The following is a 19914-nucleotide window of genomic DNA, read 5'->3' on the forward strand; positions in this document are numbered from 1 at the left end:
CAGTGATTTTTTTATTTTATTTTATTATGTTATGTTAGTCACCACACATCATTAGTTTTTGATGTGGTGATCCACGCTTCATTGTTTTCGTACAACACCCGGTACTCCCTTGGTGATCCTTAACACACGCTTGAATTCGGAAATCACTCCTGTCTCTCCTCCAGCCTGGACATTCTGCTCATCTGCCTGTCCTCCTGCTCTTCTCTATGAAGTGGGGGAGGGTGGAGGGGGGAAGGGAAACAGAATCAGAGGAGAAAGAACTGTGCCTCTCAAAACATGAATAATGGACACTCCAGGGGATGTGGTACCCTCTGTGCCCACCCACACCAAGGCCCTCAGTCTGGAGGCAAGTCTAGGCTTGGGACATCAACTGTGGCTCTGCTAAGCCCTGCTAGGGGTGGGTGGGAGGAGTGAAAGGAAATGAGAGTCTGGGGCCCAAAGAAGAGGAAGGGAGGGGTCCAGCCTTGCCCTTCCTGGAAGCCTGCATTGAGTCTTGGAGGTGAGAGAAGGGGCGTGTCCTATAAGCCTGCCCAGGGCAGGATGGGTCTGGGGGTGAAGGTTGGAACAATATTGTGAGACAGCAAGGACATATCACCCTGTCCTTGGGGCAGATGGTGGACTGGCCTGGATGCTTGCCTTCTCAGTGTTTGATATACGGTTTTAAAAATAAGGAGGTTGGACTTGACCCCTAAGCTTGCTTCCAGCTGGAGCCACCAGAGTCCTAGGGTCCATTCACTCATTCCCTGGGCAGCCCACTATCTCACCAGCAGCAGGGCTCATGGGCTGTGATTCTCATGCTATTGCTCTAGGATGTGCGTCGCTGATCTTGGCACCAAAAGGGGTGTCCCATGCTCTGGGATGACATGCATCCTCCCCTTAAGGTGTCCAAAGATGATCTCTTCGCCTACATCTCATCTTTCAACCCTCAGAGTGTATCGCTGGTCTCATAAAGCTGGAAAGCACACCCCCAGCTTAATCTCCAAGGGGCCTCGCCATCTCAGGGGTTCCCCAGTCAGGCCTGGTCTTGAGGATCCTCAAGTTCTACCTACAAAGAGCAATCCCAGGCTCCCCCAGACCTACTGAGTCAGGCTGGGTAGGGATCCAGGACTCCAGAGTTTTAACACTTCCCACCACAGATGAACCTTGAGGCCTTGCAAGTTTGGGAAGCACCCCGGTGGGTAACAGGGCCCTTGGAGGACTACAATCCCCAACAGCCTCCCCATCTCAGGGAGGATGGCTCCATCTTCCCCTGGGGCCATCATCCACTCTTGTCTACAGCTCCCTACTCCTCCCAGGTGCCAGTGAGAGCACCGAGACCTTCAGCTGGGTCCTCCTTCCGGCCCCTCCCTAGGTTTCCTCCAACCTAGAGGCTCAAGTCCACACACGGAGATTGGAGGGAAGAGAGTGAACTCTGCAAACGGGATGATCAGGAGTAAACCATGGAGTTTGAATTTAGAAAGGGGAGCATCTTGAGCACCTCACTTAACCTTTTTGAGTCTCAGTGTCCTGTGACACAGGGATCTACTCCTGGATGTCACTGTGCCAGGGGACGAGCTGGGTCGAACACAGAGCCTCGAGCAGTTGGGTGCGCCCTGAATACCCCCATACTCTCCACTCTGAGTCTGGCCAAGCCTGTCTTCCCCTCTCATCCTTTGGGATTGCCTTCGTTCACTTTCTTTCCTATTTCAAGGGCCATTGTCCCAAATACTCAAGTGTCCTCTCTCTTGTGCATAGGCCCCTGCTGTTCCTTCTGCTTGAAATGTCTTCCCCCCTCTTCTCTGTCGATGAAATTGATGTTGTTGGAAGTGCTACGCTCCACGAAGTTTCCCTTGGCTTCCACCCGGGTGGAGCAGCCGGTGGGCACCCATGAGTCCTTGTTCTTGCCTAGGTAGAAGGGAACATGTCACTTTGCAGGAGCTCTCTGCTGGCCTCGCCCCATGCATGAGCCATCCTCCTTCAAACTCCTACCTCCTGCAAGGACACACCCCCTGGCCTTGGCACATGTTGTGCCCTACCCCTGGCCTTGCTCATGCTTTTCCCCTTCTGGACCTGACACTTCCCAGTAGATGTCACTGTGGATGCACGTTATAGGCGCCCAACGCATACTTGTTGTTTGAACGAATGAATGAATGAATGAATGAATGAACAAAACCAGAAAGGCTGGGCAGGATGGGTATAGAGGGAACAAGGAGGAAGCCATGACACTGGCCTTTTTAGTAGAGGCTTTGTGCTAGGGAAGGGGCCAGGGAATCTGACAAGGCCTGGGCCTGATTGCCAAGAGGGCTGAACGATGAGCAGGAACCTATGAACTGACTTGCTGAGCCCAGAACCAGGAGTCGAAAGGTGCGGTCCTAGTCAGGCTCTGCTTTAGTCTCTGAGCCCCGGCTTCTCCAGCTGAAATGCAGACAAGAGCCCCGGGCTGCCTGTGCCGGGAGCATGCTGGGTGAGGGCAGGCGGCAGCACACAGCCCAGAGCGCCAGCTCTGCCCCTTCCCAGCGGGGCCTTAGCCTTTCATCTGGAAAATGGACTTTAAAAGCCCAGCTCACAGACCCCCTGTGACCTGGCAAGAGAAGGAAAGCTAGGTGCTGAGCACACATGGAGGAGGAGGTCGGGGAGCCACAAACGAGGTGCGGATATCAAGGTGCTCTGGCGTTAGCAGGGGTTGTCTTCAAGGCCCTGTTGAGAGTTCTGGAACAGCAAACCTGGCGGGCGGGGGCCGCACGGATTGGGGGTTATGGCCGCCCATCTGTCCTTGTTGCTGCTACCCTTTAATCCTGCCTCCTCCATGTGCGTGCATGCACACACACACACACACACACACACACACACACAGACATAGGCATACATGAGTGTGCACACACAGAGATACATTCACATGCACACATACGCACAGAGACATAAGCATACACGAGTGTACACTCACACACATGTACACACACAGAGAGACACAGGCATACACGAGTGCATGCAGAGACACACTCACACACATGCACACACACAGACACATGCACACACGCACACACAGAGGCATACATGCACACACACACAGAGACACGCACACACACATACACACACAGAGGCATACAAGCACACACAGATACACAGGCATACATGAGTGTGCACACAGACGCACACACCGAGAGACACAGCCATACACGAGTGTGCACGCACACATACCTACACACACAGAGAGGCATGCACACACACACACACACAGAGACACAGGCATACACAAGTGTGCACGTGCACACATACACACACAGAGAGGCATGCACACACACATTCACAGGCATACACGAGTGTGCATGCACACACACAGACATAGGCATACATGAGTGTGCACACACAGAGACACACTCACCTGCACACATACACACACAGAGACATAAGCATACACGAGCGTACACGCACACATGTACACACACAGAGAGACACAGGCATACATGAGTGCATGCAGAGACACACTCACACACATGCACACGCGCACACACACAGAGGCATACATGCACACACACACAGAGATACGTGCACACACATACACACACAGAGGCATACAAGCACACACAGATACACAGGCATACACGAGTGTGCATGCACACACACGGACACACAGAGAGGCATGCACGCACACACAGGCATAGGCATACACGAGTGTGCATGCACACACACGTACACACAGAGAGACACAGGCATACACGAGTGTGCGCTCGTACACACAGACACACTCACGCGCATGCGCACACACACCGGCTGACTTCTTTAACAGCAGCTCCAGGCCCCGTACTCCAAAGAGACGCGTCCTGACCCAGGCAAACTTCTGTTCTTTAACAGCCGCAAGCACCACCCCCCATTGGACCCTCACTGTGAGCTGGGGCCACACATACCTCACTTAGTCCACAGGAGAGCTCTGCGGGGCAGGAACTGTTATCACCCCCACCCACAGAGGAGGAAACTGAGGCAGAGTTTTGCTCTGATCCCCCAGGCCATCGGAGCTTCAAAATCACCACCTCATCCCCCAGGCAGGGCTGGCAGGACCTGCTCCCGGGGGTGTCCTGGTGTGCCAGCCCCTTGCCTATGTCTGTCCTCCCAGCCTGAGTCGGATCCAGTCTGGGATGGGGGCAAGGGAGAGCTGAGGTTGGGCTCCAGACGCTGGAGGGAGGAACCACCTTTATCAGAGGCAGAGTTCAGCCAGTCAAGAGTGCTAGAAGGTGCCAGAGGATTGCCTCATCCCAGCCTGCCCTGTAGGGGTGCAAGTGGCTGGTCCAAGGCCACAAATCTCAGCCTGGGGGCTGGAGTCCAGGGCCTCCCGACTCTAGGTATGGGCCTAGATGCTGAAGATAGTTCTCCTGGCTCTATCAGGAAGCTGCTCCCTCCTCCCCTGTATGAAGAACAGGCCTACCCTCAACGGATGGCAGTTTTTTCCACCCTTGTCTGTCTTGGCTATTGTTCCAGGGCTGGCCCTGTCCCTGGTCACCCCATGGCCACTGCCACTTCCAGGCCTGTGACATGAAAGGCGCCCAGTTCCTTTTGGTGAATTGCAGGAACTGGAAGTTAGGCAAGAGAAGGGCCCCTTAGAGGTCACTGGAGGAGTATGAGATCCAGAGTCATAAGAGCAGAGTGCATAATTTTCTTGCAGTGTCTGTTAAATTCTGCGGGCCTCAGTTTCCCCATCTGTCAAATTGAGACCGTGAGGGCTGACTTCACAGGGTTGTTTTGATCATCACCTGGCACAATGTGCTGGCTGAGTCAGGAAAGACCCCTATCTCCCCCAGGGGATGCACACATGCCAGGCGTGGCCCTTATGGACCTCTGACCACGGCCCCAGCCTACCATCTCCACGTCCCAGAACCCTAAGCCCTAACCTTGACCACTGGCCATTTCTGTGCCATGTTGCATCTCTGCCACCTGCGTACCCTTGTTCCTGCTGGTCCTCGGCTTCAGCGCTCTCACTGCCCTTCTGGTCAATCCTCACTCCTCCTTCAGGACACAGCGCACGTGGCGCCTCCTCCGAGAAACACTCCCTGCTCCCAGACCCCTGCTCCTTGCCTTCTTATCTTGCTCTCAAATCCCTTATTTAGACTCTGCTGAGACGCTGTGCGGTGTGGCCATTGGGTTCAAATCCTACCTCTGCCATTTGTGAGCGGCCTTGGGCAAATTATCTGACCTTTCTGGGGCTCAGTTTACCCATCTGTACATTGGGGAGGATGATTGCAAAAGTCACATGCCTCTTTAGGGTTGTCACAAGTGTTATATGATTTATGCAGAATGAAAACGAATAAAGGAGGCACAAAAGGCAAAATGCAGAACCCACGTAGGCCTTGCATTGATCCTGATTCAGAGAAACCGTCCAATTAAAAAAAAAAAAGTTTTGGAGACAATCCGTGAAATTTGAATAAGGACTAAGGACTGGTTATTAACTAGAGAAAATCACAACATTGTAGCTGATTTTATTGGTGTGGTCATCGTATGGGGGTTACATTTTGCTTTGAAATCCTCAGGGAAGGAGCGGATGCGAGTAGGCGGGTAATAGATGAAGCAAAATCAACACAGCACTGATAATCGCTAAAGCTGGTGAAAGGTACGAGAGGTTGTTCGACTCTCCTGATTTTGGTGAATATTCACGCCTGTCTTGAACAAAGAATGAACAGCAAACACTGCTTATAAAAGGTCAAATGGTCCATAGTCCTGGCTTTGTGGGCTAGAAGGTCTCCGTGGAACATTCTTCTTTGTTTTTGTTGTGTTTTTCACAACTTTTTGAAAATGGGAAATCCTTTCTTCCCCCTTACAAAATGCAATGGGCCAGATGTGGTTGATGGGCTGCAATTTCCAATCCTTGTTCTAGATGCAGTTACTCCTTTTATAGTCCTGTCTCCTAAGAAGGCGGGGTGCTCCCTGAGGCCTTGTACTGGGAACTTAGGAGATGCTTCATATGCTTGATGAATGAATGAATGAATGAATGAATGAACGAACAAACAAACGGTCACACAAGGGCTCGTTATTTGGAAAGAAGTCTGGCTTCCTGAGCCTTCAGCCCTGTCCTATAAAGTCGAGTCCCCCATCCCAGCCAGAAGCTCACAAGACTGCATGTTTATAAAACCAATTAGCAGAAAAATCCCCAAAACTCTTCCACACCCCGTGACCTGCAGCCTGGCCAAAACTGAGTCAGCTGTGGGGCCTTCAGTTCCTGCCCTGGGAGCCAGGGCTAGGCAAGGAAGGATCTGGTGACTTTAGGGGTGGGGAGCTAAGACCTTTCCGAGACAGGGCCCACCTGAAGCCAGCCTCCACCAGGAACATGGGTACAAATCCCTAGGGGTGCTCTCCTACGAGGAGCTCAGGAAATAGGGGTCCACCTGCTTATACTGTGACTGCCCCTGTCCCTTGTATCAGATGTGAGAACAAAGTGGTAGAGAAGGCAGGTGGGCTGTGGGGGGTCCCACAGCTCTGGGCCCAGGCCAGAGGGGGTTACATTCTTCCACTGCCCCCGGGGCCCTCTTTTCAGTAAAGGGGTGAACAGAAACTGCTTCCAGGCAGGGCAGCCCTTTCCTGAAGCCCCCAGAACACAGTTGAGGGTCTGCTCAGACCATTTCTGTCTTAAGGCTGCCCCCCTGTGGAGCGTCTAGGTGCTGCCTCCCAAAGGCGAGCAAGCCAGGCTCCAGGACCATCCCCTCCAGTCACTGAACACCTGCCCCAGGTGAGCCAGGCACGGTGCCGAGCACCGAGGAGGCGGGAAAGACAGCCCTTCCCCTATGACCCCCCACAGGAGGTTCCCATCTCCTCTCCTGGGGTCCTTGGCAGCTTGGGCTCAGCCCAATCGCAATCCTCACCACCCCGGGGGGTAGTCTTGATGCTGTGCCCTTTCCTCTCCCGCAAGGGCGCCTGTCCCCGACTCAGAAGAGGATGGGGTCCATCTCTGTCATCAAGCAGAACATTCAAGTCCCCTGGGTGCCCCCACCCCGCCCTGGCCGGCTTCCGACTCTCCTTTCCCTTGCCTGCTGCCATGCGTTCTTGGGAAACTGATAATGCAAGTCAAACTGTAGAGTCACTCGCCCCCAGGTCCATCTTCAGACGCTGGAAAACACCATAAAATCCATAGTTACTGCTCATCGTTAAACAGCATCTCCAAACTACATTTGCAGCATTTCCTACAGGGGCTTTAATTTTTTCCCCCCATTTTCATTTGCTTCCATTTGTCCAGTAAGTTCCATTGCAGGGATCAACTCATTTCTTTTACCCTGCCTCACGATCGCCCTCCTTGTCCAGAGGGGCGAGGGTCTGACACTGTCTTAATCCATTCAAGTAGCTGTGACAAAACACCACAGACCGGGGGGCTTATGAACAACAGAGATGTATTTCTCACAGTTCCGGAGGCTTGAAGACCGAGATCAAAGTGCCCGCGTGGTCATGTTCTGATGAGGTCATAGCTGGTGTCTTGTCACTGTGTCCTCACGCGGAGGAAGGGGCGAGGGGGCTCTCTGGGGTCTCCTTCAGAAGGGCACTAACCCCACGCACAAGGGCTCCACCTCAGGACCTGTAGGGCGTCTGCAGGTCATGCACGGGAGTGTGATCATACAGAAGTTCTGTGTCCCAAGAGGAAGATAGTGATCATACAAAGAGGAAGGCAGCCTGGAGCCCCCACACCTTTCCCTCCCCTGCCGTGCACTCAAAGACAGGGTTCCCATTCCCATGAGAATCACCAGAGGTGCAGGCCAGAATACAGATTCTCTGCCTGGCCTAGAGGAACCAAAGCCGAATATTCCGTGGGGGTCAGGAGTCTGTATGCTGCAGGCCGCACTGTTCTCACCTCCGCTGCACTCAGAACCACCTGGAAACGTCCCAGTGCCCACGCCCCTCCCCAGAGCATTTAAGTCAGGGTATCTGGGGACAGTGGCCATGCATCAGTGTTTGTTAAAGCCTCCAGGTGGGTCTGACACGCAGCGAGGTTTGGGAACTACCGTGGGAAGTGATTCTACTTGTAATGGCCGCCCTGGTTGTCAGGAGAAGTGGCTGGGGCGGGGGGGGGGGGGCGCCCCTGGTGAGGCTGAGCAGGTGGAACTGGCTAGGAGTAGGCTGTGACCAAGTGAGCACTGGGCACCACGTGGGGAAGCAAATCAAAGATTGTTTTTTTCCCCTCTTGGCTTTTGCTGTCAGAAAACCTGATGTAGGCCCCATATGGTAGTGAGTTTGCAAAGATCAGTTTCCCCATCTGCAGAATGGGCACAGCCACCCTGGCTCGGATAGCTCAGCGTGGGTAAAAGGACAGCAGCTGAGCTGTCTGGGGAAGGAGGCAGGGCGTGGGACCGGCTCCTGTCTGTGCTGAGGAATGCAGGGAGAGGTTCCAAAACCAAAAAATACAGTGGGAGCCTGGTAAGAGCCCCAGGGTGTCCCAAGGGCCCAGCCAAGCAAGTATCCTGGGGTTCCAGGAAGAGACTCGGCCCCAGAAGGAAAGTCCCATTCTGGAGATCCTGGGCAGATACAATGGCCCCCTAGTCTATTGCTCTGGGCTACACAGAACTTCCTCCAAACCTTCCTCTTGGGCCAGAATTACTCTCTGTGCTCTGTGGGTTTTGCCCAGGGACCTATTGCTTGGAATGGGCTGAAAAATAGAATAAGGTGTTCGTTTAAAAACAGCATCCCAAAAGTCCTATGCTCATTGTCCATGTAGACAAGGGCCCAACGTGGCAGAGCGGCCCAAGATCACTGGTTCCAGCACTTTGCCCATCCATTCAACCACTGCACCCTGAGCCCCCCCACGGCAAGGACAGTGCTACAGGGTGGAGGGCTCATCCCTGGTCACGGGAAGAGCGAGGGGGCCGTGTCCTGGGATTTGGCCGACTTCCCAAGGAAGCCAGTGAAGAGAAGGCCTGGGGAATGTCTTACCTCCATTCCCCAGCTGAGGCACTTCCCCCGTTCATGTTATGGATGGAAAAAGAGAGCCCATGTCTTTATGACAATGGTTCATGCCTCATGGCAAAGGGCAGGTGGCCATGCCATGCTAACCTGGACATTCAAAGTGGCTGACAGCCTGTGTGTGTGTGTGTGTGTGAAAGAGAAAACATGTGTCTGAGACAGACAGAGAGACACAGCCTTGTCTGGCATCTCAGGGAGCTGGTGCTCCCGAGAGGAACCTCAGGGAGACACCCACGGGTGAGCTGGCTCGGCCCCTTGGGGACATGGGAGGCTGCACTTGGACGGACACAGGTGCAGGGGGCTCACTGGACTGGAGGCTCCAGGACTAACTGGGCCCCCTAGGAAGACACCATCACCTCCCCCACACCTCAGCTGCTGCCTGGTGTTTCATGGACAGGCCATCTTACTAGAAGCTGATGTCAGCGAGCGTCCCCTGCCTGCGGAGGGGCCCCGGCAAAAGTTGTCATCAGCACCGTGCACCGCCGGGGGGTGGCTTTGAGTGGGGCAGGGGGGGCGACGGATGATTCAAAGGGAAACCAGAGGCTTCAAGCACAGAACGTGGAGTCAGACCCTGCAGGCTCAGTCCTTCTGCCAATCGCTGCCTGGGCATCTGGGCGGCTGCCTAGACTCCCTGAGTCTCAGTTTCCCCACTGGTTAAGTGGGAGTGGGGTAGTTACTCCCCCAAGGATTGGTAGGGGGATTCATTAACTGAATGCACTGTATCTAGCACATTTCATGGCTTTCCTTACCCAATTCTCCTGCCCGGGGCCAGTATCAGCTGTAGGAGCTCCTGGCGTGGAAATCTAAATTCTTGGAATTAGGAGCCTGGAAAGGGGACACAGTGAGAGGGAGCTCTGTGAGGACAGTGAATCTTCTGGGCCTGCTGCTCCAACCCCATCCCGCACAAGGCCTGCCCTGTTGCTGCTGTTCAGTAAATATTCCTCAGAGAGGAAACCATGGGCTTCACATTCTTCTTCCATTGGGCAGGTTGGTCAGAGAGGAGTTCTAAGATGCCTCCCAGCTGGAATACTCAAGGACCCTTCCGAACAAGGCTGGCCGTAAGCCCCTCCCGACTCTCTGCTCAGCAGCAGGTCCTCCCCAACCCGATCAACCCCAGGGCTGTAGCTTGGGCTGGAGTTTCTAGAGGGAGCAGGACTTTGAAACAGGGTGCTGGGCCACTTGGCCTCAGCTGTGGCAGTGACATGAACGACCGAGGTCTCCACTTGTCGGGAAATGCGATCCTGCAGGGACAGACATTTCACACAAGGGTCCCCACAGCCTCTCCTGGAGCTCTCAGCCTCTGGATATTTGCCTTGGTCAGCTGTGAGGGGACCACAGGAGCGCAGTCTCTTCTAGGAGGGTGACCACAGATGGCAGAAGAGTTAGGGGTTCAAGATCTTCGGACAAGGCAGCCTTTGTTCCATCCCAGCTGCCCCGCCCCCCAACCATGACTAGCTGTGTGCCCTCGTGCTGTCACTCAGCCTCTCTGAGCCTGTTGCCTCTGCTCTGGGAAAATTAGTAGGCCTGCCTCGTGATTTGTTGGGGGAACTGTAGGACCCAGGGCATCAAAAGCTCTCCCATATACAGTTTGTTAAGCGTCCGACTCTTTTTTTTTTTTAAGATTTTATTTATTTATATGACAGAGAGAGAGACAGAGAGCAAGCACAAGCAGGAGGAGCTGCAGAGGGAGAGGGAGAAGCAGGCTCCCCAAGAAGGGAGCCCGACACGGGGCTCGATCCTAGGACTCTGGGACCATGACCTGAGCCAAAGGCAGACACTTAACCGACTGATCCACCCAGGGGCCCCAAGTGTCCGACTCTTGACTTCGGCCCAGGTCATGACCTCAGCGTCATGAGATCGGGCTCTGTGCTGAGCATGGAGACTGCTTGAGATTTTTCTCTCTCTCCCTCTGCCCCTCCCCCCACTTGCTCACTCTCTCTCAGAAATAAATAATTTTTTTAAAAGTTCTCCATATCTAACAAACACCTGTAGATATTAGCTATGATGTAAGGGCCTGTGTGCGCACACACACAGGGAAATGGACGGCACATGGTTTCTGCCCTCGAGAGAGGACAGCGTCAGGGGGAAATGTACATTGATTCCTTCATTCTATTGACAGATGCTATTGACACCCACTGTGTGACAGGCTTTGTGAAGCCTGACAGTCCTCTACAGCCCCCAGCCCAGATGATTGTCGAGCTGCTTCTTGATCACCTCCACTGATGGTGAACTCACAACCTCACAACTGATTCCTTCCATTAGAAAATTCTCCTTAATGTACAGTAGTAGGAAAAGCATGAACCCAGCAGATTTAAGTCCAAATTCTGTCACTTACTACATGTTGACCATGAACAAGTCACTTTGCTGATCTGTGAAATGGAGCTCATCTGAAATCTAGCTCAAGACTGGCCCCTAGCGGTCACCGGAGCTATGGTCTGCAATGGAATGGACTGTAGGTAAGTCAGAAGCCATAGCCATGGTCTCATTTGGTGCTTCTTCCCAGAACCCTGGTGAGTGCGGGTATCTAGTAGTAGGAATGGCATTTCACAGCAGAGAAAACCAAGGCTCAGAAAGTGAACTCCCGGAGTCACATGGACAGTACGTTGCAAAGACTAGACTTGACACAGTGCGATGTTTCCAAAACACAAATCTGTCCTGATCATTCTGCTAAAATCCTTCAATGAATGAAGGCAGCAGACTCCAGCCCAAAGCCTGAGATTTTAGCCAGGCATTCGGGTCCCTCCTTGGTCTAGTTGCCAATGACCTCACTGCGATCTGCTCCAGCCTCTGTCTCCTCGGACCTCTTGTCTGCACCCTGCACCAACTCCCCACGGTTCTCCCCATGACCCGGACACAAGCACATGCGCACTGCTCATGGCCTCTGTATCTGCTTTGGTGCCGTTCCTTCTGCTCTATTCCTGCTCATCTTCACACACCTGTTATTCTTCCCACACCACCTCCCGGAGAAGCCCTCTCCAGTCCCAGCAGACATGGCCAACCTTCCTGTGTGCTCCCACAGGCAGGTCAACTTTGTTTCCCTTTGGTATCCCCCACTGTCAGCCCAGCACATAGTATAACACTTGGCACTCAGGGAGAGCCGACTGGAGGTGTGTTGAGTGACCCAGTGAATGGAGTGGGGTGTGCAGGAATGTGTGATACCATCATTATAGCATTGATCACACTGAATTACAATTACCATGTTCGTGTCTGTTGGCCCCATGGGTGGTAAGCTGGTGAGCAGAGATGTTGTGTCTCATGCAGCCTTGCTTCCTTCAAGCTTTGCACAAAGCCAGGCACGTGGTAGGTGTTCACTAAGCATCTGTCCATAGAATGCATGGAAGAGTCGACACATTTCCCCAGCTAAACTGTCCACTCTTGAGGGCAGAAAGCGCATGGCACCCCTCTGCTTCCCCGCGTGCACACACACACAGAGAATTCATCATCAGGAAGAATCCACAGTCACATCCCTTGTGGTGTCAACGCAGGGCAAGGCAGCAAGGATTCAAGGGGCTCACGTCAGACTCAGGAGTTCTCAGGCCCCCCAGGCACTCCCTCTACCCTCTCCCCTGGACTGAGGCCTAGGAGGCTTCCCACCAGCAGATGGCGCCAATATCAAGGTCTGAGCTAAACTGACCTCCCAGAACCCATCCCTCACTGCCCCAGCTCCCCTAACTGGTTTCCCTTAAGGAACTGTGTGTTCTGGGGCTCCCAGCAAGTACTGGAAAGGAGCCTTCCTTCTGGGGAGCTTTAACCTGGAGACCCCAGAACAGATGGTGACCATGTGGAGAGGGGTACCTGCCAGATGAGAGCCCAGCCCAGCCCAGCTCAGAGGGCCCAACCCCACAAGCCCCATGCTGAGCCCTATGGGGGTTCGGGAGGGCCCCCAACAAAGAAATGCAAGGGAGAAGTCATGTTTTTGAGGGCCTGCCATGTGTCGGCCCTACTAGTGCTTCCGCATACATGGGCTCCCCGCTTCCCCATAGCTCCCAGAGGGGGATATTATCATGGCCATATCACAGATGGGGATGTCGAGGCCCAGAAAGTTTAGGTAGCTTGTCCAAGGCCACACAGAAGGAACACACTGCTGGCTGTCTCAGGTCCCGTGTTCGTTTGTTGACACTCAAATTTAATCCGAGCGAAGAGGATAGGTTCCAGGATGGAGGTCCTGAGTATCAAGTGACACCAAAGCCCCTTGTAGTCAACAATTCCCCATGTGGCCATTGCACTAGGCAACACTTACACACACCTGCCTTGGACTCTGGGCCATGTTTCAGGCACACAGACAACAGTGAGGCCTTTATAGTTCATGATCTGATGAGGAGGGAGCCCCTCTAACACAGCCGGGGGGAAGGCATGGAAGGCTTCCTGGAGGAAAGGGCTTTTTTTTAATTTCCTCTGCCAAGAATATATATATCCTGAGGGCCTGGGGACTGATCAGAGACAGTTCATGGGTGCTTATGAAGCTCTGAGCCTTCTAATGTCACAGAATGACGAGGAAAATTCTCTCCACAGAGTCAGAAAGAGGGGTGTGTGTGCGTGTGTGTGTGTGCGCGCGCGCGCACATCCGGCCGGTTTATTGATGAGGGGGTTGGGGGTTTTGTTGTGTCGCATTGTATTTCTGAGGAAAAGCAAGCAGGGGCAGGGAAACTGATCCCCCAGGTGAACAGCACTGCCGACCTCCTAGAGTTCCTGGATCCTGGCCAGCAAGGCCTTACCAAGCCATGTCACCCATGGACAGTGGAAGTAGCTGCAGGCATGATTCTCCCGGCCATCCTGGGTCTCTGTCTCTAGCCTAGCAGAGAAGCCCCCAGTGAGGATAGGATCAGGTGGGACGGAGGGGAGAGGTTTTCAATGGCATCTGGAGAAATGGGTGGCAGACAGCCCCCAGGCCTCCCTGCGGTGCCTTGCTGTGGGCCAGGCCCCATGTGGAGGGCCCCGCCCTGCCCTCCTCCCCGTGGGCTTGCTTAGTCTCCCAAACACACTCAAGTCTGACCCCCAGGTGTGCAGAGCTTCGGCAGGACAGGCCAGGTGCTCAGGTCAGCGGGCCAGGAGCGCGCTCTCCGAGGGAGGCCCTTAAGGCGGGGGCCTGAGTGGCAGTGCCCAAGTGAAGGGAGGCGGGAAGGACATTTTGGTCACAGGGAACTCAGGGCAGAGGTCCTGCGGTAGGAAAGGAGTGGGCACGACTGAGCCCTGAAACCAAGCCCAGAGGTCATAGAAGCCTCAAATCAAGATTTGCCCGTTTGATTTTCAAAAGTCCAGTCAATATTTACAATGGAAAGGATCACATGCGAAGCCCCGAACCAAGAGCCCAGTGAATCCAGCCCTCAATCTGGATCATCTCTCCCGGCCGCTGGTCTTCCCAGCCAAGTGTGCAAGGGTGGACTTCACTGCCCTGACTTTCACGGAGCTCCCTGGGTCCCCCTGGGACACCCAGCACTCTGCGTACAGCTTTGAGCTATAAGAAATCACCTCTAATGTCTGCCTCTCCCATAAGCTGTGAGTTCTCCAAAATCCAAGAATTTTTAAATTCATTTTCAAATGCCTAGAACTCGAGAGACGCCATGAACTAGCTCAGCAAGCGTTTGTTATGCAATTACAAGAACCCAGAGGGCAAAGGTGAAGGGTGTAGAAATGAGACTTATAAGAGTGGTTTGTGCCTAGATCCTGACACATATTGTGTCATCCTGGACATGTTCCTCTGCCTCTCTGGGTCTCAGTTTCCTCCTCGGGAAAAGGGAAGAAGAATCTGAATATGTCAGCATGTGTCATTCCAAGGATGAAATGCAGATCTCTAGGCTCCACCGAGCAGGGTTTCTCCGGTTCGAGGTGGAGGGGGAGAAGCCCTGGTCCCCACCTCTGCTGACCTTGGAATTCTGGAGTCACGGTTCAGAAGCTCGGGACAGGATGCTCCCCAGCAGGGACCACACTGGCCTGGGGATGGGAGAATGGCCGGGAGCCGTGTGCACATTCTCTGTCCTCAGACAATTCCCTTTCTCCTGCAGTCTCTGCTTCCTCCAGCATAAAGAGTGAGGGTCCAGGACAGGGGTTCAGGGCGGCAGCCAGAGGGGGTGCGAAGGTGACTGGCTCTCAGAGATACAGGCGGCTTGAAACTCTTAAACTCAAAGACACCCCAGAGCAGCCTCCCATTCTATCTCCTTGTTCTTCAGGGCAGGGATGGTTCTTTGGGCCTGTCTCTCCTCTTTCCAGCTTCCCAGTGTTGCATCCATGATATTTTCAGGGTGACAATGAACCTGGGGGCTGGGGGATGGGAATGGGGCCATGGGAAGCGCGTGGGCTGGGGGACTCCTGTCTGCAGGCCTGGCACTAGCAACAGGGGCCCAACTCCCCTCTGCAGGACAGGGAGAGCCAGCCACAGTGGGCTCCGAAGGGGTCACCGGCCGTCACCTCATGCCAGCCTTTCCTGGGGCTCAGAGGGCAACTAATTATAATGATACTAGGTCATCTGGCTAAAACTGCTGTCAAGTATGAGTCATCTGGCTCTGCAAGTTCCCAAGGACCCATAGTGGAGTGAAGAGGGTGGCTCTTTGGCCAGAGGAGGAAAGGCAACAGGACCCGGGCCGCACCTTGAAACATGACTCATCAGAAGGCATTCACTAGGGGCACCTGAGTGGCTCAGTTGGTTAAGCGACTGCCTTCGGCTCAGGTCATGATCCTGGAGTCCCGGGATCGAGTCCCGCATTGGGCTCCCTGCTCAGCAGGGAGTCTGCTTCTCCCTCTGACCCTCTTCCCTCTCGTGCTCTCTATCTCTCATTCTCTCTCTCTCAAATAAATAAATAAAATCTTAAAAAAAAAAAAAAAAAGAAGGCATTCACTACTCAGAGCCTCGGGTCCCACATCTGTGAAATGAGACTGACTCGGCGCCCTCCCAGGTTGTGGGATGCTTGGGGATGGACGGAAACACACCCAGGTTGTGGGATGCTCGAGGATGGACGGAAACACAGATGAGGCTTAGTGTGGCCAGAGTTCTGACATAGAATCAGGGCCCCACCGCCTCCAGTAAGGGGACTGGGGAAATTGGCTTAACTTCTCCGACCTCCTGGCTCTTAGCTCCTATTTGTTTTACTGAAGAGAAAGGAGATGTCTGGCTATTAAAAACATGGTAGATAAAACCATAATTTTATGTAAACCTTTTAACACCAGGAAGATGAGAAGGTGATTGCTGACCCTTTAGGCTTTGACACCCCTGCCCAGCAGCGCTTTATCTCTGCTCTTCCCCTACAGGCCTTCTCTCCAGCCCCCACGGCCATGGCCTTCACCCCAGTGCCACTGGAGGATACATCCTCACGCCCCCAATTCTGCAAGTGGCCATGTGAGTGCCCGCCGTCCCCACCCCGCTGCCCGCTGGGGGTCAGCCTCATCACAGACGGCTGTGAATGCTGTAAAATGTGTGCTCAGCAGCTCGGGGACAACTGCACAGAGGCAGCCATCTGTGACCCCCACCGGGGCCTCTACTGCGATTACAGTGGGGACCGCCCGAGGTACGCAATAGGAGTGTGTGCACGTAAGTGAGACCCTCCCTACCTTCTGGCCAGCCCCCAGCACCCCCAGCTCTAGCCCTCACCTGTAGCCTTTCCCCTGGCCAGTCTCTGCCCTCCTCCTACTCTAGTCTACGATTAGAGGTCAGAAGCTGGGCCCTTCCTGAAGAGGGAGGGATGCCTGCATTCCTCTTGCCTCCAGAGCCTGGCTTCCTGCTCTCTTCTCGGTCCTGGAGGCACATCCGTGGCTGACCGGGGAATAGGGACCCACCAGGGAAGACCTAAGCATGGTTTCATGCTCTGAGTTGTAGACCCTTTGCGGGATGCCTATGCCTTCCAGGGGCACCAAAACTCATCAGAGCCCCGGATATTTTAGTAACATTCTAAATTTAAATAATATATATTTTTTTAAATCCAGTGACCTTGAAAGAATAAAATCCATCAGGCTACAATCATCCCTTCCTACACACCCATGTTCCTTCAGCTACCACTGTCACTTTTAACTTTTTAGCCCTTTCTTCTGGTAGTTATCACTATATAATATGTCTTCTCTTATAACTTGATTGGCTTAAAATACCAATTTTGGATAACCTATCAATGTTCCTATATGACAGCTGATGACTTAACTCCTCAATACCATCAGACACATCACCTATCTTGCAGTTTTATTTTCATAATTTTTGGTTATACAATAATCAGCATTTACAATATTATGACTACACAAATAATGTTGCTGAAGCATGAGATATTGTATTTGTTTGAATTTTCTTTCTTATGAGGCTTTTTGTCTTTCCTGGGGTTCTAATTGCCTTTGCTTTTTCTTTACTTTGCTCTTTATAATATCCTCATGCTGGGGGGACAACTGCTGTTGTTTGTTTGCTCTTCAAGTGCTCTATCATGCCCTTTTTTGTTCCCAGAGACTTCCTTTCAGGGACTTTCTGATCTCATGCTTCTATCTGGAATGGCAGTCACTTAGCTTGAATTGTCCAAGCATTTATCCAAAATACATGACCCAGCATGATAAAGAGAGGTTACTAGGCATCATGACACAGTAGCCTAACTTCCGAAAAAGTACATAAAGCCTCATAAACTCAAAAACGCCTTTCTTCCCTTAGTGCTGAATCAAGACTTCTCCATAACTATGACGCCATATGCACCCAATTACGTGTTCACACATAGCATCGTCTCTCATCCTCAGCCTACCTATTTTATCTCCTGAGGTGGGTGGTTGATGAGGGTTATGACCATAATTCCAAGTCCGACAATCCTACCTGTGCCTCACAGTTAATTATAAGCACTTTCTGCTCTTTTATCATTGATTCATGCTTCAACTTTCATTCAAAGTCATCTGTCTTTAGCTTTCCAAGTAACCACCCTTGATCCTCCCAACCTTTACTTTTCCCCTTTTGTTCAGATTAATTATTAGCCCCACAAAACAGTGTGCTCAAAGAGAACTTGCAGTAACATCTGCATAGAATCATCTGATGTGTTGGTGAAAAATGTTATCCTTGAGCCCCACCCCAGACTTACTGAGTAAAATTCTCTAAAAGGGAAGGTGGGCACATAAACATTTAACAGGGTTCCCAGGTGATTCTCATTTACACCCAAGTTTGAGACTGACTGCATATATATATATATATATATATATAGAAAGTCGTATAGTCAGTCTCTCCTCATACCCGGTGAGAAATCTGGCTGAGCCTTCCTACACTACAATCCCTTTGTTACAGGAGACTGTCTCATCATTTCTTTCCCTCTTAGAGCTATTTTTCAAGGTCCTTAAAAAGGTAGCTCAGTTCACTGTGATCATACTAATCTCTAGAGCCGTACTGACATCTTATTACATGCCTGGCACCATGTCTTTATACACCTTCTCTCATGGACCCAGAGATTGTGCAGGCCCTGAAACTGCCTCTCCTGCCTGCCCTTCCCCAACAGAGGCCTGGAAAACCGCCTTCCCAATCCATCCACACCCCGTATCTCCTTGTATCTTGGGTCCTGCTTTCACTCCCTAGAGCCTCTTAGCTTACCCTCACCATAAGCCCCTGTGTATTTCCTTTCCTTTTATCTGGAAGGAAAACTGCTCCACAGATTTTAATAGGTATTACACTTGCCAATGGTTCCTTGGTCATACAGGTTTGCAGATACTGGAATAAACAAAGTTCAACAAGTATACAGAATTTCTGAGAAGTTTTAAATGTTCACATCCACTGTAAAATTCCAAAATGGGAGATATAAGAAGCCCTTGTTTTTGAAACTTATTTGCACAGGGAATTGCTTTGTCCAGGTAGATTTTTACCACTCCTCCACCCTGCCACACATGTGCACACTCACAGATACACACATCGCATGTACACACATACACACAAACATGCAACTCCCTAATGTTCTATGAAACATCTTCCTAGAAATGTTGCCACGGTGTCTGAGTTCACGAGGCCCTAAGGCAAGAAAGACGAGCGGCCAGGGTCTGATGGCCACAGAGAGGAAGGCACCTTGGGGCCAGAAGGGGAAAGAGAAAGAAGAGTCCCACAGACAGTCTGGTGGCAAATGGTCAATTCAACCACTGGTTTGTCCCCAAGACAGGTTAAACCTGTGTTTGGAGATGTGCATGTAACTAGGCCGAGACAAGACAGGCCCTAAGAATAAGCAGTCCCAGGCGCCTGGGTGGCTCAGTCGTTAAGCGTCTGCCTTCGGCTCAGGTCATGATCCCAGGGTCCTGGGATCAAGTCCCGCATCGGGCTCCCTGCTCTGCGGGAGGCCTGCTTCTCCCTTTCCCACTCCCCCTGCTTGTGCTCCCTCTCTCGCTGTGTCTCTCTCTCTCTCTGTCAAATAAATAAATAAAATTAAAAAAAAAAAAAAAAAAAAAGAACAAGCAGTCCCAACACTGACACGTAACTCAGAGAAAGGTGGAATTATGGCAAATGAGTGAATGCAAGCTTTGGCTACCAGAGGTCACTGCTCCTGGGCGCCAGTCACTGTGGCCAGGCAGAAAAGTGAGCTTGGTCTTGTCCATTCTGCTCAGTTTCCAAGAGAATCCAAAAGTCCAGATTTGTGTATGATTTGTAAATGTTGGCAATATGTTCCAAAAAATTTTTTTTTCAAAATGTTCTGTGGGCCAAACTAAATACTTCTATGGGCAAAGAGTGACCTCTGAATTACACTCTTTGGCTATTTGGGTTGTACAAACATTACTCTGTGTTTAATACAGCTGGGCCAGGCTTGAGAGCAGGGTGGTTTGCTGGAAGGATCATGCAATTTACAGGCAGACAGATCTGGGTTTTGAATACTGGCTCTGCCATTTGCTGGCTACGTGACCTTGGGCACATCACTTAAGTATCTTGATCAAACCAACCTCATGCAGCTGTTGAGAATAAACAAGGGACCGCATTAAAGCCTCAGATGTGACCGGCTGTTCTGGGTCATTGTTTTACTTGCTTTGTTTTAACTTTCCCTTGCAGAAATTATCTCGGCTTTGTCCACAGTCATCCTCAGAGGAGGAGGCAGGTCT

The 19914-nt window shown here is 52.2% G+C and overlaps 1 protein-coding gene across 1 annotated transcript in view; it reads left to right on the forward strand.

The window, feature by feature from the left end:
* The window catches only part of CCN4 (cellular communication network factor 4), a 38532-nt gene that overhangs the window by 4823 nt on the left and 13795 nt on the right, over positions 1 to 19914 (forward strand). The window contains exon 2 of the mRNA XM_027583166.2: positions 16150 to 16429. Within this exon, the coding sequence (XP_027438967.1) occupies positions 16150 to 16429 (280 nt within the window). The remainder of the gene's footprint in view (positions 1 to 16149; positions 16430 to 19914) is intronic.

The sequence above is a fragment of the Zalophus californianus genome, chromosome 4 (genome assembly GCF_009762305.2).
Source record: "Zalophus californianus isolate mZalCal1 chromosome 4, mZalCal1.pri.v2, whole genome shotgun sequence".
Classification (NCBI taxonomy): Eukaryota; Metazoa; Chordata; class Mammalia; order Carnivora; family Otariidae; genus Zalophus; species Zalophus californianus.